We start from the raw sequence: 23,626 nt of genomic DNA on the forward strand, positions 1-23,626 counted from the left end.
GGCATGCTGCCAGCGTGAGTCACTAAGTGATTAGAACACTTCCCCTTTCCTTTTACAGATTAAAGTCGCTGTGTCTGCAGACAGAGATTGTGTCCGGGCCTACCAGCCTCAGATTTCTTCTACTAACTATAACACCTTAACACTAAATGTTAAGACAAGTGAACCCGATAACCTTCTCTTCTACCTCGGGAGCAGCACCAGTGTGAGTGTGTACCTGCCGAAAGCAACAATGAATCTCTTATGAACATGTGTATTTTCTGAATCGGCAGGGTTGTTGTTTTTTTTTTTTTTCTTTTATGGAAAAAAAAATAGGGCCTTGGTGAAATCACTAATTCTTCTAAGGAAACTAATAAGCATTTGCTGAACTGGTGGCATCAGATTAAAACACCCAGTACAAAACTGAATGCCTACGAGGAGGACCGTGGTATTGAGGAGAGAGGCTCTCCCCTCGGCCATCTTAATTGCTAGCTATGGGGTAGAATTTCCTATGTCTTCTGCAGCCTGTTCAGCCACTGAGTCTAGCATTGGGTCTGTAAAATCGATCTTGGTGGTGTTTACCAGGAGTGGAGGAGTGCACCCTAAGGGGCATATCAGAATTATCCAGCCTCCCCCAAGCTCTTCAACCCACCATTCTGGTAGTTCCCAGAAGGCAAGTCCCCTGTGGAAGACCATGGATACCTTTGGGTATACCAGTGGGAATGTGTGGGTCAGAACCTTTGGAGGGGTGTTAGAGCAGAAAATATTAACAAGCACAAATTCTAAAACATCTTCTTTGGAGCTGAGGTGCCGAACACATGCAGGTCCGTGATGTGGGATTTCATGGCTTCTATCTTGCTGTGTGTTTCATGTTCATGTATTGCCTTTTCAGATTGAGCAGATAAGTACAGTGCCTTCCCTCATGCTCCTTGTAGGCTGCTGGTGACCCCCCGGGAGATTTCTTGGGGGAACTTTACGGAAGGCATTGTGGAAGGCCATGCTGGTGGGCCAGGGTGGTGGGGCACTCATGTCCAACAGTGGCTACTGTCTCCCGTGCTCTGAGTCATGCTCCAGCTCCAGGGAGAGGAACATTTAAAGACAAAAGACAGGGTTTTTTGTTTGTTTGTTTTTAAGAGTAGAGAAAATGCTGTAGGGACTCATGCAAACAGTCTGGCACATAAACTCATCCCAACTCATGCCTGCACCCCAGTCTGATTTCCTGGCAGTGGAGATGCGGCGAGGGAAGGTGGCCTTTCTCTGGGATATGGGCTCCGGGTCTACACGGTTGGAATTTCCAGACTTCCGAGCTGACGACAACAAATGGCACAGTATCTATGTAACCAGGTAGTGGAGAAAGTGCTCTCCAAGCATCTCTTTTCTTAAAACTGTACCTTATAAGTTTGTAATGTGTTTGTCACCTTATGTAATTGTCTTTGAAACTTCTGGGAAGTCAGACTGCAGCCAAATATAGTTGGTTTACATTACAGAAATAAGGACTTATTATTATTATTATTATTATTATTACAGAAGTAAACTGTTACCAAAGTCAACAATCAAAAGAAGTAAAAGTTAAAAGTTTTTGTTACTTTTAGGACGTTTGGTCTAAATCTGAGGCAGCCAACCTAGTAAATTGTGTTCTTCCTTGTAGAGAGGGGTGGGAGGCAGCAGGGTAGAAATGCCACGTGGTTGGTGGGTGTGGTGTGCACACATAGAGGACAGAACACAAGGATCCAGGTGGAGAATGTGGTTTCTTAAAATTCAGACCCAAAGCAAAACTCTCCCTTGTAAAGCCCCTCTCCAGAGGTAACTCCTTTTAAGGAGCTTTAGGTGTATCATTTTGCGTTTCTATAATATTATAGTGTATTGTTGATGGTGTGTTATGGCTGGAAATTTTTGTCTTTTGCTTTGTTATTTATAGATACAGAGTAATACTGAAGGCAGTGGACTGTTTCAGATACACTAAAACCTTGCATTGCGAGTAACTTATTCTGCAAGTGTTCCACAAGATGAACAAACATTTCTAATAAATTTGAACTTGATAAATGAGTGACATCTTGTAATACGAGTAGTATGTGACACTGAACATGACATGATCACAACTGGGCTGATGGTTCTTGAATTCGCTTTGATATACCAGTGCTTTTGGATTACAAGCATGTTTCTGGAACAATGATGCTTGCAAACCAAGGTTTTATTGTATATAATTTAACTTATTATCTAGAACTGTCTTAAGCACGAGGAAATGTATATGATTAAGAAGACCTACTACCTACTTCACAAGAGCTTGGGAGTAAACTGGGGGCAAAGTGGGCAAGACTGGGAGAGGGAGACCAGTGGGAGCCGCTGAGGGACTGTGGGGAGAAACACCTAGAGGCTATGTTATAAACAGATGTGTATGTACGTGGAGGGGCTTGAATTCTGAAAGTATTCTTTTTGCAATTCTTTGTGACCCTTATAGATTTGGAAACATTGGTTCATTGAGTGTAAAGGAAATGAGTGCAACTCAAAAGCCATCAACAAAAACAAGTAAATCCCCTGGAACAGCTAAAGTTCTGGATATAAACAATTCAACACTAATGTTTGTTGGAGGGCTTGGAGGACAGATCAAGGTAACATTCAGAATGTTCATCTGTACAGGACTGATTGCTTTTACCTGTATATAAAATTAATGTTCAAGTTATTGAATATCTCTTAGGCAGATGAATATTTTTTGTTTCTATCATTTTGCTTAATGACAGTAAATTTGCAGAGTGGGCTGGTTTTAGAAAGCAAACGATCTTGCTGGATAAATAGCATAAATGGAAAAGAAGCCAGTGGTTCATTTTGCCATTTGAATTTCTTTTCCAATACTCAAACAGGAAATTCAATATTCCACCTTAATTTCTGTAGTTTCCCTTATTGCTATTCTAAACTCTCGTGGTAGAATAATGCTAATTAGTGTTTAGCACAGGAGCCTATGGTATGTATTTTATTATACCTGTTATCCCTTTACCGAATAAAGTTCAGTCACCTGGACTTACTTGGTTCAGTGCTCTGAAATGAGAGTAAGGGTCTCCTTCCAGCCAGACCCTCACACCTGACATGCTCTGAGCCTCTGTTTCCTCGTCTGTGAAAGGGGCTTCTCTCCAGGGATCCTGGTAACCGAGGTGATCTTTAAGATCCTGTCAGGTTGTCACTCATTCTAGGATCCTACTTAATAATCAGAAGGAAATTCAGTGATTCCAACCTGGCCTTTTTTCTGGATGTTGCTTTCTCAAAATTTGGATCTGTTAGATTTGAGCTCCTAGGAAGGAGTTTCGTGCATAGAGAATTTATTCCTTTCCTTCTGATACGTGTGGGCTGTGCTTGTTTTGCTTGTTTATATTAGAAGTCTCCTGCTGTGAAGGTTACTCATTTTAAAGGCTGCATGGGAGAGGCCTTCTTGAACGGACAGTCCATCGGCCTGTGGAACTATGTTGAACGGGAGGGCAAGTGCCACGGCTGCTTCGGAAGGTAACATGCCCTATAATCTAACACACAGTATGTTATTAACATCTGGCAGCTGCTTAGAGGATTCACGAGCACATCATGGGTGGTACAGAGTCTGTGATATCGGACATCTCACCGCTAAGGATGTGATGTAGGTCCTAATAGAAGCTTGGGTATCATTTTTAACCTCTAAAAAGTACTGTTTTCACTGTGCCATATGCTTTTTCATCATGGATCATAAAATTGAGAAGCATCAGACATCCTCTCCAACAACCTTCTGTCTCAGAGAGCCACAGCAAAGTCTTCGGTAAATCCCTGTGTGTCTTTACTTTGAAAATACCTCCAAGGATAAGAATTTTCTTTGTGCTGCCAGATTTTATGGATAAGTACTTTCCTATTCTTAAATTCTAAAATTCTAGAAATTAAATGCATTTGGCAATGGAGAACAACTACCTAAAATCGTCTTGCAGGTATTAATGTAACAGCAGGCATTTAATAACAAGCCCACTGAGCTCAACACTCCCTGCATTACTTTCTAAAAAGGTAATTGCAGTTTCGTAAATGTACAAGACCTGTTTTCTAGCACTTCAGTAATTAAGACAATAGATTGCCTTTGCCATTAGAGAAATGAAACATCTGATAGGATTCTGTCATCTAATGGGCTGCTCTGTCTAGATAGATATCTGTAATTAACAGTGAGCTGTGACAAGATCAGTTGGAAGCAACTCCCATTACATTTGGAAACTTGTGGGCGAGTTTTCATTTTGTTACTGTCAGATCTGTTTTCTCTTAGGGCTCAGAGCTTGGGATTTTGTGGTTTGAGCCTTTTCTTTGCTACTTTCCCCTGACTCAGCTTGCTTTCAAAGTCATGACCAGAAGCTTGGTTATTGGAGCCTTCTGAAAAAAAAAAAAAAAAAAAAAAAATAGCTTTGGAATCTAACTTACTCAGGCTCCCTCTCCTACCAAAATCCCTCTTGGTGACTTTGTAGTAAGTCACTTACTTTGTGGAGATTTGATTTCTTCTTTCAGAAAAGGAAAATGGTAATCATGTTTGTCTTACCTCCCAAAAGTGGGGTGATGAACACCTAGCATGATGTATGTGAAAATAATGAATTTGAGACTGTTTCCCTCTGATCTTTCTGCAGTGATAATCCACTGCTTTTTAGATAAATGTCTCAGTTATTTTCTTGACAATAAGCATGTGAAAACCAGAGGTTCTGTAATTGGCAAATATAATAAAAAATGATATTACCTACTGAGGTAATGGCACCAGCTCTAGAACTCTGGGAGCAGAGAACTCCCCATCACATTTTCCTCGTGCTTTTTCTCTAGCAGGGACATTTCCCCAGCAATAGTTATTCGAACTTGAAAAATGTTCTGGCCCCTGGACCTCTGGGCCCCACATTGACCCCAGATCATTAATCTTACTTGTAGAAAGGAAAGTCTTAACAGAGATGGAAAATTTCTAATATGGAAAATGTCCCCCTGTGCTTTAGCTGTTACAGTATCCCCAATTTCACCTGCCATTTTCAGGGTTATCTTAAAACCGCTGACCTTAAACTGTAGCAATGAGTGAATCTGATGATTGCTAGCTCTTTTCTTTTGTTGGAGAGGAAGTCAATTTTCTATGTGGCCACTCGTTTTCTTCTGAGATCTGCCCTCCCACTGCATGTCTACCCAACCTGGACCTCCGGGGAAAGAGGAAGGTTGCTCCAAACTCGGGAGGGACTGGCAGGTGCCACCACCCTCCCAACGCATGTTCTGGAACTGGCTTTTTTGCTGGAAGGCTGACCACCCAGCTGAATCTTAGGGTCAGACTGACTCATTAGCTCAAAGTTTTGATTAAATGTTTTTCTGGGCACTGAACAAATCAACTGGCTATTCTTATACTGACTACCACTTCTAAAGTATGTTGAGTGTGTGTGTGTTTTTTTTAAAGAATATTAGTTTGATAGGATATTAATAAATACTTTTTTAAAGTGGGGGTGTCAGATGTGTCCTGACCATAAATGTTTGGGAAACAGTGCGTTAAATGATTAAGTACATTTCCTGATTGTGAGGCATCCAGAGCCCCTAATGTGCGAATGTGCAGTAACCTTGTCCTTGGGATGGGCTGGAGTTGCACCATTCCCAAACTCACTTGATCCCAAACTCTCTAAAAAGCAGCATTCCAGAGTTGCTGGTGTTCCACAGAACACATACCATGGAAAGTGCTGAGACAGACACAGCTGATGCTGTCTGTATTTGTAAACTGAATTGCCTTCATTTTAGGCAACCATCCCTACCCTATTAGACAAAGACTTGAGCTCAAAGAATTAACAAACTAATTCTAGTAAATGAATCAATTTTAGCAGACCAGTGATTAGAATTCAGTGTGCTTTGCACCTCTGCGTGTAACCTGCCATTTTAAATCATTAGTGTGGTCAACTGATGTCCTTTAGATTTAAAAAGATAATTTTCTCAATAGAAACATTTACCTGTAACTTTGACTTATATTTTTTTAATTTATTTTTTATTTTTTTATTAAAAATTTTTTTTAACGTTTTATTTTTATTTTTGAGACAGGGAGAGACAGAGCATGAACAGGGGAGGGTCAGAGAAGGGGAGACACAGAATCTGAAACAGGCTCCAGGCTCTGAGCTGTCAGCACAGATCCTGACGCGGGGCTCGAACTCACGGATGGCGAGATCATGACCTGAGCCGAAGTCGGCCGCTTAACCGACTGGGCCACCCAGGCACCCCTTTTACTTATATTACCAACTTAAATGAATTGAATTTTTTGTTTTATTCCTCCTTGAATATTTACACTTCTTTATATGCTATCAATGTATGTTAATAATTATGAACAATCTCTTAAATTCTTAAAGGATATTACAAAAGAAACCATGGATTCTAACAGTTTTCACCTAAATATGGAAAAAAAACCCCTTTTTATTTGATTAACAGGACTTTATTCTTGTATTAGTTATGAGTGGATGTTGTGATAGGCTGTGTAGCTGACTTTTGGGACAGGTCAGTCGCCTGCGTTCAGGGCACTCTTCTAGGTGCTGGCAAGGTCAACGTCAGTCACGTGAGTTCATCACCTCCTCCAACATCTCCTAGTGTATAGGAGATAGAGCCATATGAAAGCACAGAGAAAGTACTCTGTGCTGTGGCAGGAGGAGGTGACAGGTGAAGCAGCATCTTAGGCCTGGGCCCAGGTGCTACCCCACTCACTCTCGTAACAGCTGCCCAGAGTGCTGATGGTACCACAGTAGGTATTACCCCTGTCATGAGTGAGAGCTCGGACCAGAGGCCTAGTCATTCTTTAAGGCTCACAGGGCTGAGGGCTGGGGAGGGAGAGTGTCTCTCTAGGCCTGCCTGACTACAGGACTCTCACCTGGAATTGCTGGGTCTGGAACAGAGCTTTCCGTAAAGTGCTCTTGCCAACCCTGCTTTCATTTGTCCCGGGGCCTCTTGTCTGGGCAGGGGCCTGGAGCTGCCTTCCTGTGGCCCACCTGCGATCAGGCGCCTGGGCCTCATGGTTATAGAATGGAAGCCTGACCCACAAGGGGACAAGCCCCAGAAGTGTGTCACTGACCCCGGGTCAAGAACCTCCGAAGACGTGCATTCACAAGTTGGTTCATTTGAATGCACCCCTCTTTGTGCTGCCTCATTGGGGCAGGCCCTGCTGATGGAGAGAAGCCAGAAGTAGAGAGTCCACATTCTTGAGAACAGAGAACTCAGGAGTTCTGGGGAAGGAGAGGGTGTGTGCAGCGGAACAAGACAGATTTCTGGAGTTCTGTTTGAAACCTGGTTTCACTATTTTCTTGGGTGTGCTCTTTGAAAAGGTACTTAATTTTGAGGTTCAGGTTTTAAGAGGCAAAATGGCAGCCCTTCAGGGACCTCTGAACAAAGCAGAATCATCAGAGCTAAATGTACTGAACATATAAGTGCCAAGCACTGTCTAAAGAACTTGACATGTATTAAATCATGCACAGCCTTCCTGAGAGCTATTGTTTTCCTTATTTTATAGATGAAAAGAATGAAGCGCAGAGACATTAGGTAACTTTTCCGAGTTCGCACAGCTAGTAAATTGAAGGACTGGGATTTGAACCCCAGCAATCTGGTTCTAGAGTCCGCATCCTTAACCCCATGAAACTGATCAGCCAAGAGCTAGAGCAATGGAACATGCTTGTAGGAAGTCACAGCTTTAGGAATTAAATAACAGAATTAAGCCATAGTTTCTTTTTTTTTTTTTTCTGAGCCGAAGTCGGATGTTTTTTTTTTTTTTCAATATATGGAGTTTATTGTTAAATTGGTTTCCATACAACACCCAGTGCTCATCCCAACAGGTGTCCTCCTCAATACCCATCACCCACCCACCCCCACCCCCCATCAACCCTCAGTTTGTTCTCAGTTCTTAAGAGTCTCTTATGCTTTGGCTCTCGCCCTCTCTAACCTCTTTTTTTTTCCTTCCCCTCCCCCATGGGTTTCTGTTAAGTTTCTCAGGATCCACATAAGAGTGAAACCATATGGTATCTGTCTATAGTTTCTTTACGCAGAGTGCATTTCCTTTAAGTTATATACACTTCCTGAAAGAGGTCGAAAGACAGCAATCTTTAGAAAAAACTGGACTGTGGGAAGCTATCAGTTTGAAACCTCAGGTTTCACAAAGCACCGCTATGTTTGTTCTGTGGATGGAAACAGTGTCACCGTTTGGTTACTTGTCCTGCCTGGAGATACGGCACTGAGTTTGCTTATTCCACTGGGAGGAGTACAAATTCCTACCCCAAACACACCAAAGTCCGAGTTTCACTCTGAAGCCCAGAAACATTTTTGAAACCTATTAGGACATGTTCCAGATAAACTTACTTTGTAATTAAAGCGTGAATAAAGTTAGCCTTTTGAGGTGTGGGGAAGACCAGAAAACACTCACCTGAGAAGTACTGAGGTCTGTATTAAATAACTTTGTTCTAAGTTCATCCTGCAGATTTATATGTGTATATATATATATATATATATTATATATTTTATTTTATATATATATATATATATATATATGTCAGTGATTTTTTTTTTTTTGCACAGTGGTCCTGCTACATTGATGTAGATTTGTTTTCCATCATTACTCCAGTTTAGCTGATGTATTAGTTAAAACCAGCAGAGGGTGATAACATGCTAATATAAAAATTACTCTGAAAGCTTTGGAATTAAGAAAGGACAGTTACATTAAAGGACATTGGAACAAAGAGTCTACTTGATAAGTAGAAATATTTAGAGCAGTTATCCATCCTTTGAAGACATTCCTTTTTACTACAGTCAACACTGCCTACATTTTCCTTTCCATATAAAGCAACTGGCATTTGTTTTGCATAATCTCATGGCAAGCATATTTTAAGATATGATTTATGCTTCTTATCAGATTATGGAAATAATAGCTCTACCAGTTTTTGTGAGGGAGAGAACTCAGTAAAGGTATTTCTTCTCCTTAACTGCCTTCCTGAGAATAGATTGTATTTCATCTGCTCTGCTTTGCAGCCCCCAGAACGAAGACTCGTCCTTCCATTTTGATGGGAGTGGTTATTCGGTTGTGGAGAAGACGCTCCGGGCTACCGTGACTCAGATAATTATGCTTTTTAGTACCTTTTCACCCAACGGGCTTCTTCTCTACCTTGCTTCAAATGGCACTGTAAGAGGCTTTATGGGACAGCAGACTCCACCGTGTATATACAGTCAGATTGCTAGGAGGATATTTATGTTTAATGACTGCTTCATGAGTATATGCAAATATAATGTATACATATGTATGCCATACTATTTCCCCGTTTTAAGAAATGTATTATAAATTCACCAAAGAACCTTTGGAAAATACAGTAGAGTACCAAGTAGAAAGAAAACAGGCTTCCAATCATTGTAGAGAGCAGTAACATTTGTTATTAAATTTTGACTTTCATATATCTTGCTCCACATTCACTGCGATCACTGTGGCCTTTGAATTCCATCGACAGGAATTTCATGTTATTTTTATCCTATTGTGCATGTGATCTTTCTGGATCTTCTAATTTTATTTTTAGGACTGGTCCATGTAATCTCAATGAAAAAGATACAAAGATTCCATTTCTCTTACTGAGTTCTGGATTTGGGCAACAATGCATTTCTCTCCTTTATATTAGTGTAGTATTCTAGAAAGTCTTCCCGGACACTTTAGTTTCCTAACAGAGACCTCTGTTAGGCCAGATCCAGTTTTCTGAGTTTGACTTTGGAAGACTTCTGCCATCCTTGCCTTGGGAGGGAAAGGGGATCCGTAAGAATGACATAGCCCTGGGTAACTCTTTTCTCTTCTTCACAGAAAGACTTTGTATCCATCGAGCTGGTGCGTGGCAGAGTTAGAGTTACAGTTGACCTGGGTTCAGGGCCTCTTGCTCTTATTACAGACAGACGCTATAACAACGGAACCTGGTATAAAATCGCCTTCCAGAGAAACCGAAAGCAAGTTAAGTGCACAGAAGGGCAAGGAGATACTGGTCACCCTCATAGAAATAGAAATCCTTCCAAAATCAGCAGTCTTTATGTACTTTGTGGCTCCTTTATTCTTGAATGATACTCTAATAGAAAGCCATTTTTTTCTTTGAAATGCTAAACACCAGGATTCACATTTTGCTGGAGAAACGTTATAATTCTATTTTTCTATGGTTTCCAGGTGCATTACTTAATATTAAATGCTGAATTGGAATCAAGGATCAAAGCCATTCTCTTTTCTGCCACACACATACTGCTGTCATTTTAGTTTTGTATATTCTGGATTCACTGACTTTTGTACAGAGGATTTAATAGTCAAGAACACTCCCTGGTCAAATGTGCAGAATGTGAAAGAGTATGTCTTTATAAATGAACTTTGGTTTTACTTTAATGCAGAAAGTGATTTTCATTTTCTTGTCTCTTCTATTTGATCTCATTTTAGGACTCCTAGCAGTTATTGATGCATATAACACCAGTTATAAAGAAACGAAGCAAGGTGAAACTCCGGGAGCATCTTCTGACCTCAATCGTCTAGATAAAGATCCAATTTATGTGGGTGGATTACCTAGGTCAAGAATTGTAAGGTATATCACATTGCCCATTTGTCATGCCTGTAATTGCCAAATGTGTCAGTTTCCCAGGGCTGCCATAATAAGGTGCCACAAGCCAGGGGACTTAAACAACTGTGGAGGCTACAAGTCCAAAATCAAGGTGTCGGCAAAATTGCTTCTGTCTGAGGGTTGTGAGAAAGAATCTGTTCCATGCCTCTCTCCTAGCTTCTGGGAGTTTCAGGCATTACTCAGCTTGTGGATGGCTTTCTCTTTGTTTCTTATTACACTGTCTTCCCTCTGTGTATGTCTCTGTGACCAAATTTCCCTTTTTAAATTTATTTTTGGATGTGAGCAGAGAGACAGGGAGAGATAATCCGAAGCAGGCTCTATGTTGTCAGCACAGACCCTGGCGTGGGGCTCGATCTCATGAATCACGAGATCATGACCTGAGCCAAAATCAAGAGCTAGACACGTAACCAACTGAGCCACCCAGGTGCCCCTAAATTTCCCTTTTTATAATGACAATGGTCATATTGGATTAGGACCTATCCTAATGACCTCATCTTAACTTGATTACATCTAAAAAGACCTTATTTCCAAATAAGGTCACATTCACAGGTACTGGGGGTTAGGACTTCATCATCTTTTGTGGGGGACAAATTTTAATCCCTAACGTCTGCCTTGATTCAAACCACTGTGTGTCTACTAATTGGGATGTAAAGAAATCCTCCTGCAGTAAAATTAATGATTTTCTATTTGTTGCCTTTAGAACATCTAGTGATTGTTACTAATTGTTACTTAATATGGTACAGTATTCCTAGACCCCACTTTCCATCATAAGTTGTTCCTTCTAAACATTTCAGAATAGTAGAATCTTTTTCAGGGCAAAAAAAAAAAAAAATCATGCTGTCTGCATTTCTCCTTTGTGTGATGAGAATGAATAACGTATGTGAAAGTTGAAACACTAGCATCAGGAAGTTGGAAGAAAGGTGGCACAGAAGGCAATGAGATCCTTTTGTAACACTGATTCATGTTTAGCTTTGTAACTTTAATAATTTACATAAGATCTCTGTGGGTCTTTGTTCTTAGTTGTGTCATTTTGGACTGGACAAATGAAGCCTGAAGTTTCTTTCACACCATTAAAAACAAAAACCTCCTATACCAAAGGCCAGCAGTCGAGGCAAGATAGATTCTGGGGAGTGGGACTACCAAATGTCCAAACTGATTCACCGAGCCCAGTGGTCTTCAAAGAAGTTAGTAGCACAGCTACTACCCTACTACTACCGCACTAACTACAGCTGAGTTTTTATATGCACTCCTAATCAGTGGCACGGAAGTGCGTCCACACTGGTTGCTGTTAAGCTGAGCAGTCCAGATTCACTCCTCACCCCTCTTCTTTGCCAGAAATTTCTGAAAGTTCCAAGGGACACAGCTTACCACCACAGTCACCAGTCACAGTCCCCCTCCCCCCACACCCCATCTTGAAATGAATTACACTTAAACTTCAGGGGGAGTTGGTCACTTGTCCCAGGTCTTACCCCTCTGCCAGGATGGAGCCAGGATTGGAAGCCAGTCTCCTAATTCCCGATTCCAGATATCGTTTCCTCACATGGTGGCAGCAGGGTGGGTGCTCCTGTAGCAACAAGCTGTGCTGCAGTTCATCTGTACTCTACTGAGATGGACACTGTGCAGACAATGGAGAAAAGATCCCCCTTTCCAGGAAGACATTCCAAATAACAGACTTTTATGCTAGAAGGGACCTGGGTATCTATCAAGACCAGCCTCTTCAATTACAAAGGAAGAAACATATCCAGAAAAGTTAAAATCTGCCCTAAATCTTGTAGTTGCCTAATGGTCTGCAGCTCACTACTCAACACAGAGGGAAAGTGAGACGTGACTCTAGCTGGAAACCATGTGACTTCAGAGTTCTCCTGTGACTAGCTGATGCTTCAGAATATAACTTAGAGATGTTCAGTCATCTCCATATTTTGGAAATGAGAGACTGATCATATTACAACCTCACCCCAACCAGCAGTATGGCAACTTCTATTAAGAAAAATATGGTAGTGGGGCACCTGGGTGGCTCAGTTGGTTCAGCACCCAACTCTTGATTTTGACTCAGGTCATGATCTCACAGTTTGTGAGATCAAGCCTCACGTCAGGCTCTCTGCTGACAGTGAGGAGCCTACTTGGGATTCTCCTGCTCCCTCTCTGCTGCTCGCATGTGCACACACACTCTCTAAAAATAAATAACAAAAAAAGAGAAAAATATAGTACTGATTTGGATTTCAATCTATGTGCTATTGTTTCCTTATGACTGTGTACTGTCTTTCTTATCATTGGCCTGTTTTAATGAGTATATTTAAATTGCAGTGACTACAGTACTTTCCCTTAAAATATGATGCATTTTTGTCTAGGTAGCCATTTAGTCAAACTCCCTAAATTCAACCCCTTCCCTTGGTCCTAAGGAGAGCCTTCATTAGACCTAAAATCTTCACCATCAATATCCTTTTTAGTGGGAGACTTAGACATTTCTGCAGAATGACACATAGAAGCAGATCTTCTTTACCTGTAGGTCTATTTTTATTCCTTCTTTCAAAAATGGAGTTATAAAATCCAAATGTTGTTGTTCTTGTGCCCTTCCCTTACAGGAAAGGTGTCACCAGCAAAAGCTATGTGGGCTGTATCAAAAACCTGGAAATATCCAGATCAACCTTTGATTTACTCAGAAATTCCTATGGAGTGAGAAAAGGCTGTATACTGGAGGTGGGAAGCCTTTTATTAATATTTGAATGAGTTTTTGCAAATGTCCACTGACTTACTGACATAATAAGGTAGTAAAATCTAACACAGTGAGATGGATGGAAAAGAGATGATGGGGAGACCAGCGGTAAACCCCACCATGGGCGATTCAGTGCTTAGGAGTCCTGATGGTGTTCTTTTTGCCTCCTTTTTAACCAGCCTATCCGAACTGTTAGCTTCTTGAAAGGTGGCTACGTTGAATTGTCACCCAGGTCTTTGTTGCCAGAATCGGAACTGTTGGCAACATTTGCCACCAAGAACAGCAGTGGCATCATCCTGGCTGCCCTGGGCAGGCATGGGGAGAAGCAGGGTCATCGGCAGGCCCACGGGGTGAGTAGCTCAAATGCTATTGTTATTCAGCCACAAGCTCAAGAAGCACTAGTTGGAAAATGACTTGGTCGTGAACATTATCGTAGCAGTGTGGCCAGTCGTTTATAAGTGTGCATTTTAATAAGTAGCAGTTACTATCGCTGAATGTCTTCCCCTATGAATCAGTGACCTCTTTGTGGTACACAGTCATTTTTCTTGTCTAACTACTGAGAAGGCAGATACTTGCTGTCTACCCCTCATTCTTTTCAAGCTCATTCAGAGCTTTTTTTCCACATGTTAGGTGGCTACTCTTTATTCTAAGGCTAAGAAAGTAAATCCTTCAGTTCTGTAGAGTTTTTTAGTGTGCTGCTCCATGGAGCACAATTTTCCTTATCTACAAATAGGATTGAAGTCAGCAGAAAGAGAAATGTGGCCTGTGATCAGCACAGTGGGGCAGCTGTAGAAGAGAGAAAAGTTGATGGGTTTCCATATTTATATTCCATTTTAAAAGCATAGATTTACCCTTTCTTTTGCTCAAACTTGCATATATCACGTAATTCGAAGAGGCTTTACAGAATGCTAATTTACGGTCTTAATGAAGTAGAGGTCACGGCATACTGTCCTCTTTTGTGCAAGATTATTTGTAGACATTGCTGTGTGATGATCACAGCCACACTGCAGGGTGAATGCTGCTTATCCTACTTTTGCTGAGGAGGAAAAAGTTTCAGAGAACCTTGTTAACCTGCTGAAGGTCACACAGCTGATATATGTCTGAGCCAGGACTGGAACACCAGTGTGTAGACTCCTAGTGCCTCATGAGCCACTTGGCGAAGGTCTAACCATGACAGAGTGGTTTATGGGCCCCACCAATCTTTTTCTTTTTTTCCTAGTTGAGATGAAATTCACAGAACATAAAAGTAACCATTTTACAGTGAACAGTTAGCATTTAGTGCTTTCACAATGTGGTGAGGCCACCTCCTCTATCTAGTTCCAAAACATTTTTATCACCCAAATAATAGCCTGTGCGGTCAAGCGGGCCCTTCCTGTCCCCTCAGCAGCCCAGTCCCTGGTGGCCAGCGGTCTTCCTTCTGTATCTCTGAATTTCCTGATGATCTGTATTTTATATAAATGGGCTCAAACAGCATGTGATCTTTTGTGTCTTCCATTTAGCATGTTTTTGAGGTTTGTCCACATCGTGGGATGTGTCAGTACTTCCTTTTTATGGCTGAATTGCTATTCCATTATATGTACATAACTTATTCACTGATGGACATTTGGGGTTGTTTCTACCTTTTAGCTATTGTTAATAATGCTGCTATGAACATTTACATCAAAGTATTTGACTACCTGCTTTCAGTTCTTTTGGGTATATACCTAGGAGTGGAATTGATAGGTCACATGATAATTCTATGTTTAACTTTTTGAGGAACCAATAGACTGTTTGCCTCCACCAGTCTTAAATTTTTTTTTTAATGTTACTTTATTTTTGAGAGAGAGCACGAGTGGGGGAGGGGCAGAAAGAGAGACAGAATCTGAAGCAGGCTCCAGGCTCTGAGCTGTCGTCATAAAGCCCGATGTGGGGCTTGAACCCACAAACTGTAAGATCATGACCTCAGTGGAAGTTGGACACTTAACCGACTGAGCCACCCAGGTGCCCTGCCTCCACCAATCTTAATAGGACCATTTGCAAATCATAGTTTGCTGCTTGTTCAGCAAAACAGAATGCTCACAAGGGCATTGTGAAACACTCACACTCCCGTTCTGCTGGTGGACCAATTTTCAATGTGCAAAATAATTCTCAAAGCTTTAATAATTTCCAAACTCTTCCACCTTTTAAACCCACTTTTAGAAATGTTAGGCCAAAAAAAAAAAAAAAAAAAAAAAAGTGTTCACAGGCAAAAAACAAAAGTACTATGTATGGTAAGAAAAATTGGAAACTAAATTTTTAACAATAAATCGGTCAATGATTTACAGTATATGTATCTGTTAGTACATATGGTGGCAATAAAAAGTATGAAGTAGAAAGGGAAATCTATGATAGGGTTAATGATAAGAGCATAAAGCAGAATGTAAATCATATGAACAGAGATTAGAAACTCATATACAAAATTTAAAAGTTGTGTTAGATGGTGATATTCTTAATAAGTTGCTTGTTAATACTCTCATATTGTCTTCATAATAATTTTAAAAATCACGTGGCAATATTTTTTCTGTTGGAAATCTCTCAGCAACCTTCCCAGCCCTTCTTTTCCATCATGCTGATTGAAGGCCACATTGAAGTGCACGTTAACTCTGGGGATGGAGCAAACCTGAGAAGAGCTGTCCTGCGTGCTCCCAAGGGCACATATGGTGACGGGCAAGAGCATTCCATCTCTCTGATGAGGACTGGGAGGTATTCACATACAAGGCCCTGGTGACCGACAGTAGGAACCATGTTAGGATACTCTTTGCAGTAAAATGATTGGGATGACTAGGATGAAGTCAGGTAAATTCAGAGATTTTACAGCTCCAGAATAACTCTGGAGCCCTTCTAGAAAACCTCCCTCAAAAGTAATTTCATCTGCTTGGTAATAAGATATTTGTGGAATTTTTGCAATTAAAAAACCTTAACCCTGCTCTTTTCTGGGGCCCAGTATAAAATGTTTTACATCAGATTAATTCTGTGGCAGATAGTACCATAGTGTGAGTAGACAGCATTATATCAATACTAAATAATAATGTCAAACAGTAAATAGGAACACAGTAAACAGAAAACAAATAGTAAAATAGTAAATAGTGTTGTATCAGCATTCCTACATATATCCCTTCAAAGCGGTAGACCAAATGTTTCAAAAGCATGCTGGACATTTTATCACAGGTAAAGTAAAAGAATAATACTCTCCCCAAGTGAATTGAACTCAATAGTATTTAATAACGTGATTCATTTTGGGAGGATGTTCAATTGTAAGTGTTAATTTTTAAGACTCACCTTTTTATTCACTTAGTGTCGTTAAAATTTGTCTTCAGGGAACTTCTGTCATTCAGTAAGAACTTGTGAAATTATGTATTAAAATAGTTATGTTTCATTACATTTAAAAGCTTTTCTTTTCTCCTTTGACCTTTTAGCGTTATCACTGTCCAAATGGATGAGACAAATCCTGTAGAAATGAAGTTGGGCCCATCAGCAGAAAGCAGGACAATAAATGTATCCAGCCTGTACATAGGGGGAGTTCCAGAGGGTGAGGGGACATCAGTGCTCAAGATGGGAAGATCATTTCACGGCTGTATCAAAAACCTGATCTTTAACATGGAGTAAGTGTAACTGCTCTTAACATGTTTTTGCACTTCCTAATTTTTTAAAGCTGAGTACTGACCCTGACTTGCTATCTAATTTTGCTGTTTGAGATTACCTAAAATCCTACAAGTTTCTGAATAACAAGTGAGCCCTATTCTATTGCAAAGGTCTCCCAAATGGTTTCTACTGGATTAGAATAGTGGATATATCTGGTAATCATATATTAAAAAAAAAAAAAAATGAACATCAGTTCCACAGACTATCAACAAACATCAGAGGTCAAATACACTTTTGACATGCACTTCAGGGAACATAGAGATTTTGTGATGCAAGTTTCTTGCTGTCTTGAGCTCACTGCTTTAAAGGAACCTTTATGGTGGGGTTTCTTGCAGCTTCGGTTTAATGGCTCCTCCTGAAACAATTAGTGCCTAATTAAGAACGGGAAGTCTGTTTTCCCTGTGGAGCTCATTCTGAGTAAGAGAACAGACACATGCCCACATGCCCATGGGTATTTATTTCTTCTTCACTTGCCTCCTGCCTGCATAAGAACGCTGGTGGCACAAAAGCGGGGCTACAACTTGCAGGTGGGGGTGCGGAGCCAGAATCTGCCCAGGACAAGCAAGCTCCCTCCTGCCTGAACTGCCCATTTGCCTTGAGACCTTAAACAACGGCTTGGATCTCTGATGGTCGCAGTGTCCCCTGTAAAAGAACCTCTTAGGAGTCCTTGGACTTTGGAAGAATAAAACATTACACTGGGTTTCAGCACGATTATCATGTCAGAGCCTTGGTTTGTACAACTTATTTGTACAGTTGATTTATTTGCCCAGTTCTCTGTTTATAAATAAACTGATTCAGCATCTTACTACTGAAAGCCCTGAGGCTGAGAATTCCATAGGGCAGAAATGCTTCTGTGCTGTTCACAGCCACGTCCTCAGAAGGTGCCAAGAGGGTAGACGCAGACAGGACATGTTGCAAGGGCTGCAGAGTGAAGGGAATATGAAAAGTGTAGGTCAGGACTTCCTGGCAAGTGTAAATCTCTAAGAAAGAAATCAGTGTTTAACTGAGGCCAGTGTGTAGTCGTGTGAGAGCCAGAGACAGACTCATTCTCTTACCCCGGCCAAGGCTGCATTTGAGCCAAATCTTGAGGGATGCTCAGCGATGGCCAGGAGGACGACACGGGGAGGGGCTGGAGTGGGGTGGGTCGAAGAATCAAATGAGGGAATATATAAGACTTACAGACTTCTAGTCACTGGAAGATGGTCAATTTGGTTTCACTAAGACTTATACATTAATGGTTTTTCATAAGACTGTAGTGTTCAATAATCAAATGACTTTGGCTCCTGTGTTGGCTTGTACATAGTATCTTAATTAATTTTATAAACACTTTGTATCTAGACATTTGGATTTCACGAGTGCGGTTGGTTATGAACAAGTAGATTTGGACACCTGCTTGCTTTCAGAAAGGCCGAAGCTGGCTCTTCATGGAGAGGACAGCGAGCTCCCGCCAGAGCCTCAGCCTTTACCAAGTCTAGTAAGAGGGGCTTTCTTTAATTGTATCAGTCAAGTACCTCAGAACAAAAGCGGGGACCTTGTTACAAAGGTGTTGGGAAAGCTGAAGGAGCACAATGGAACAACAGTGCCACGGGAGAAGGTGGTGCTACCAGGAACAGGGGGAGTGAGTCTGAGCAGAGAGGGTCTCCTGGTGAGTACTGGGGCACAGAGAAGAAAGGTGCTGTCAGGGAGGCCACCTGGAGCTGGAAGGGAGGGAGAAACACTCCAGCCTTTTCCATTGACCCACCCTCCAAACCCCTAGATGGAAGCCATTTTTACTTTTTCTTTATTTTGGAGACAGAGTGTGTATGTGTCTGTTGGGGGGGGGAGGGGCAAAGAGAGAGAGGGAGAATCCCAAGCAGGCTCCATGCTCAACACAGAGCCTGACATGGGGCTCAATCCCACGAACCATGCTATCATCACCTGAGCCAAAATTACCAGTCTGATGCTTAACCAAATGAGCCACCCAGGCGCCCCGAGGAAGCCATTTTTCAAAGAACTCTAGGAACGGTCACAAGGTTCATCCCTGTGATGAAAAGCAGAGCAGGGGCAGGGTGGCGAATAGTTCTCTGATGACACGGCACAGCATTTACAGACCACAGGCCCTGACAGCCATCTTCATCTGACTGCCGTACAGCAAGATTTGTAGCAGAGTTTCTATAAGGACTCATCGTGACTTCGGGTTGAGTCAGAAACAGAAAATAAGTCATGTAAAAGCCATTGAACATTCCATTATTGCTTAAAAAAAAAAATTTTTGATTCATCTAGGAAAAGCCAATTTTGACCAAGTACTTTTCAAAAAAAAGTTTTCAATGTTTATTTTTGAGAGAGACACAGTGTGAGGAGGGGAGGGGCAGAGAGAGAGAGAGGGAAACACAGAATCTGAAGCAGGCTTCAGGCTCTGAGCTGTCAGCACAGAGCCTGACACGGGGCTCGAACTCATGAACCACGAGATCATGACTTGAGCCGAGGTTGGACGCTCAACCGACTGAGCCACCCAGGCGCCCCATGGCCAAATATTTTTAATGGCAGTTCTTAGTTTCCATTTTCCCTTTTCTGATTTCTCTGTTTCCTTGGTTGAAAGCATGCACTCTGATTAGATGGTGGTTCAGTCATACAAAAAGCAGCACCTTCCAAGCAGGACCAATCTTTGAGCTCAGGACAGCTCCCCTGGTAGCGTCCACCTACCCCAAGCCGAAAAGTGAGTCTGAAGCCTCACGTGGTTCAGAGCCACTGTGTGGAGGGTGCGGCCAGGCAACCTGCAGGTTCCCCAGCAGCCCCCCTTTCAGCCTCGCTCCTCTCAGCTGGACTTGCTCTGTCTGGGAGGAATTGGAGAAGTCAGGCTCAAGCCCCTGCTGGTCACTTGTGGGCACTTCCAGTCTCCTGGTACATGTGCTGCTACTGATCCCCTCCAGCCCTTGCCTGGGGTGGGAGGCAGGGGAGGGCAGCAGCAAGGCCTCTGCCCCTTTGGCCTGATGAATAGTCATGGGACTTTTAAGCAAACTTGAGTGGGACTGAGGTGAAAGACAGAAGCTCTAACTGCCTTCTCAGATAAAGACATAGCAAGTAAATTACTTAAAGCAGAGAATCAGTCAGCGCAGACATGTATTTGTGGCTATTGGTGTTCTGATCCAGTTGCTTCTGAGATATTTTTTTCATGGAAAACTTGGGACATGTTAGTGGGGGCCCTGGCTCTGTGTGGCTGAGAGTCCATCTGCGTGTCTTACAGGGGCAGTGTGCTGTGGACAGAGCCCCAGAGTACATCCCCAACGCTCACCAGTTTGGCCTCATGCAAAGCAGCCATTTTGTGTTGCCCTTCAATCAGCTGGCTGTCAGAAAGAGGTGGGTGTTGTTCTAAAGTCTTTATTAGATGTCTCACCGATAAATGAATCCAGGAGGTATTCTTCAGCAATGAGTCTTTTCAGAAGCTTCTTGTATGTTATTATGGAGTATTCAACATGCAACCAAATGGCAGTGGTGAAAAGGCAGAGACAGGAATGCAGCCTTTGTGCAAACCAGATGCTTAAAATGTGGTCCAGTGGGGTTCTGTGGTTTGTCCTTACCCCTTCTTGATGAAGGCTAGCTGCTGCCTCTGTATGAATATAGAAAAGCACATAGGTAGGGAATCTCTCTAAATCATCTTGTTCTAGAATCTCAAGTCCTCTAGATCTATCATCCTCTGGACTTTCAACCCCATTCTGTTGTAAGCATTTACTAATCTGATCAAATTGTCCACCCAAACTCTTTCACTGTGCCTTTCAAACTCCCTGGTGCCACACCCACACCAATCTGCGCATTCCTTCTTGCCCTCACACCTGCTTGTCCCCAAGGGCTCTTCCTTGACAAAGCTAGCTCACATCCCACAGATGAGGCCTGGGGATTCCACATTCCTCCTCTCCTCTGAATCCTTCAGACTGCACCTGGTGTTATGGCCACCTGTGATCACTGCCCCTATGGCACCGTCTTCAGACCTTGCCTCAGTGTCTTTGTTCCATAACTTGGGCCATCATTTTCCATGAATTCGGCCACCCCACACTGGACCTTCCAAGTCTTCTGGCTCCTGTCAGAGGGCTTTTCCTCAGCCACATTCTCCCCACGGTCACACACACCCTTGCCTACTTTGTAAATATCCATCCCACTTCCAACCAGAATCTCTACCTGAAGCATCCTATTAACCCCGTCCTCCTCATATCTACTGTTACCTTCCATTCCAACAGCTCCTCAACTGCATCAAGACCTTGAACCTGTCATGCTTTCTCACAAACCCTCCTTCTACAGCTCCCCTAGAATAGTTTACCCCCAACACAGATGGGCACAGTGCCATTATTACAGGTGCTCCTTTGTAAACTTCCACCACGGCCCCAGGAAAAATTCATACTTACTAATCTGTACCAGAATCCACATTGGTGGTCAAGTCTGCAGAAGTACGTATCTCTTTCTTACCTGGTTTGACTTGAAAGCCATGGCCACTGATTTGAGATGGAACCTCCAGACTACATAAGTAGCCAATACTATTCTCTATTATGTTCATTTTTAAAAAAATTTTTATAGCTTCTCTTATCTCAAAACTCTGTGCATTCCCACAGCCTCTCTTCATGCCCCAGTTGATGACTGCCTCAGTGAACAGAGAACTCTCATCTGTCCATTACCCAAAAGAGCACCCCTGCTGCCTTTGTCCCCCACCCTTGTACCTCTTCCCCTGCACCACAGAGGAAGGGTCCTGCTCCCCATCTTGCTTGCCTCTGGAGCCCATCACCTCTCTCAGAGCCATCACCCTCTTCCTCATCAGTGTTAACAAGAGGAGCAAACACTTGTGCCACAAATTGCCTTGATATTTAACACTCCCTGTCCCAGAGTGCTTTAGTGTTGTGCTTTCTTCTGCGGGAGGATACCCAGATGCAGCCTTCCCTCCACTGCTGTGTGGTGCTGTCTCCCATGGAGCCCCGGTAGGGGGTTCCTGGCTGTCCACCCAAATCCACCCCATTGTTTTAGCATACTCGGCACTGTCTGCAAACAAAGTGCTGAGCTTTGTGGGGCTTGCTCCTGCCATTCAGAGCTCAGCTGAAACAGCACCTTTTCAGAGCTGCCTGCCCTCTTTAATAAAACCACCAGTTGGCCTCTCATGACCCAATTTTATCTCAGATAGATTTCTAGTATTAGTTTTGCGGGAGAAAGGACATTCCTCTTTGTTTAGTGCTCCAGCCTCAGCATCTAGAACAGTCCCTGGCAGACATCTGTATGTGGTAACTATTAGTTGGGTGAACAGATGGATGAATGAATGAAAGAATAATGAATGACTCTGCTGAGATGTTAAATACACAGGTTGAAACAGTTATTAGATTCTCTCTTTGAGGTTATTTTTACATGTGAAAGTTTCTTTCTGAGGCCTGAGCTCTTGTTTTCCTCCAGGCTCTCAGTTCAGCTAAGTATCCGGACATTTGCCTCCAGCGGTCTGATTTACTACATGGCTCATCAGAACCAAGTTGATTATGCCACGCTCCAGCTGCATGGGGGCCACCTTCACTTCATGTTTGATCTTGGGAAAGGCAGAACAAAGGTCTCCCACCCTGCAGTGATCAGTGATGGCAGGTGGCACACGGTATGCCCTCAGGAAGCTGGTGAATCCCTCGTGCTAAGGTTTATTCCATCCATCCCTTGTATCCATTCCAGTTCACTGTCATGAAGTGATCCCCTTTGGTTTCTAGCTTGCTTTGTGTCCACTATCTCCTCTATAGATATAAGCTTCTTGTAGGCAGGGACCTTTTCTGCATCCTGAAAGGCACTCAGCAGCTAACATTGGTGGAATGAATGAAAGGTACCAGAAGCGTTCTCGCCTTGATGAGAAGTAAATCAAGCCTACCTGTGGCATGAGTGGGCCAACCCTTAGGTCATGGCATTTGCTTTCTTATAACTAGGCCTCAGGGGTTCTTCCCATTCTAACGTGCGCTTTGCCTGTGCCTGCTCCAGCCTCCTGCCAGGCTTGGTCTCCTCAACACCAACTGTGTAAAAATCAGAGCCATCCTTTAGGATCTCATTCAGGTTGTTACAGCTATAATGAACAGATGCTGCAAACAACATCTGTTACAGTTTTCTCAGATTCCTTTAAAACTGTGGATATTCTCATTTTGCTCTAGGTCAAGACAGAGCACTTTAAAAGAAAGGGCTTCATGACAGTTGATGGCCAGGAATCCCCCACGGTGACAGCTGTGGGAGATGGTACCATGTTGGATGTGGAAGGAAAGCTGTACCTAGGAGGTCTTCCCTCTGAGTACAGAGCCAGGAACATTGGAAACGTAAGCTGTGTTTTCTGTTTGGAGCCCGTCTTACCTTTATTGTGGTTGTGCTTTTGTGGTTTTATTTGTAAGAGAAAAAGTTTATGTTGAATTATCTTGTTTGAAACTGGAGCTTGGCTGCATGATGCACACCTTTTAAACTGCATCCCTAAATTGTGTTGGGGCTTCCCCTTGAAGCTCAGCCAGCCTTTCCTACCTGTTAGTTAATGAACGTTTCCCCTTCCCCAGCCATTTAGCTCTGGTACAATGCAGGAAAGTCCAGTAGATTTGTATTTGCAGATTAGAAAACTCAGCATCTTGATTTCTACACTACTTAATCAAAATGATGGAAAACACCTTTACTGCATTACTAGCCAAGATACTCCTAGCTAGTAGCATTCCGTTAGATGTTTATGTAAACT

At 42.4% G+C, this 23,626-nt stretch overlaps 1 protein-coding gene across 1 annotated transcript in view; it reads left to right on the forward strand.

Moving 5' to 3' along the window:
- Positions 1-23,626, forward strand: part of LAMA1 (laminin subunit alpha 1) — a 135,610-nt gene that overhangs the window by 106,332 nt on the left and 5,652 nt on the right. The window contains 15 exon segments of the mRNA XM_047090312.1: positions 59-202; positions 1,187-1,320; positions 2,435-2,585; positions 3,344-3,468; positions 8,965-9,115; positions 9,776-9,918; positions 10,386-10,529; positions 13,148-13,262; positions 13,458-13,628; positions 15,836-15,999; positions 16,713-16,898; positions 18,277-18,412; positions 20,162-20,274; positions 22,342-22,531; positions 23,067-23,225. Of these exon segments, the coding sequence (XP_046946268.1) occupies positions 59-202; positions 1,187-1,320; positions 2,435-2,585; positions 3,344-3,468; positions 8,965-9,115; positions 9,776-9,918; positions 10,386-10,529; positions 13,148-13,262; positions 13,458-13,628; positions 15,836-15,999; positions 16,713-16,898; positions 18,277-18,412; positions 20,162-20,274; positions 22,342-22,531; positions 23,067-23,225 (2,226 nt within the window).

This window comes from Lynx rufus, unplaced genomic scaffold, assembly GCF_022079265.1.
Source record: "Lynx rufus isolate CCGP_SWC_20201006 ecotype Redwood Valley unplaced genomic scaffold, mLynRuf1.p SCAF_29, whole genome shotgun sequence".
Classification (NCBI taxonomy): domain Eukaryota; kingdom Metazoa; phylum Chordata; class Mammalia; order Carnivora; family Felidae; genus Lynx; species Lynx rufus.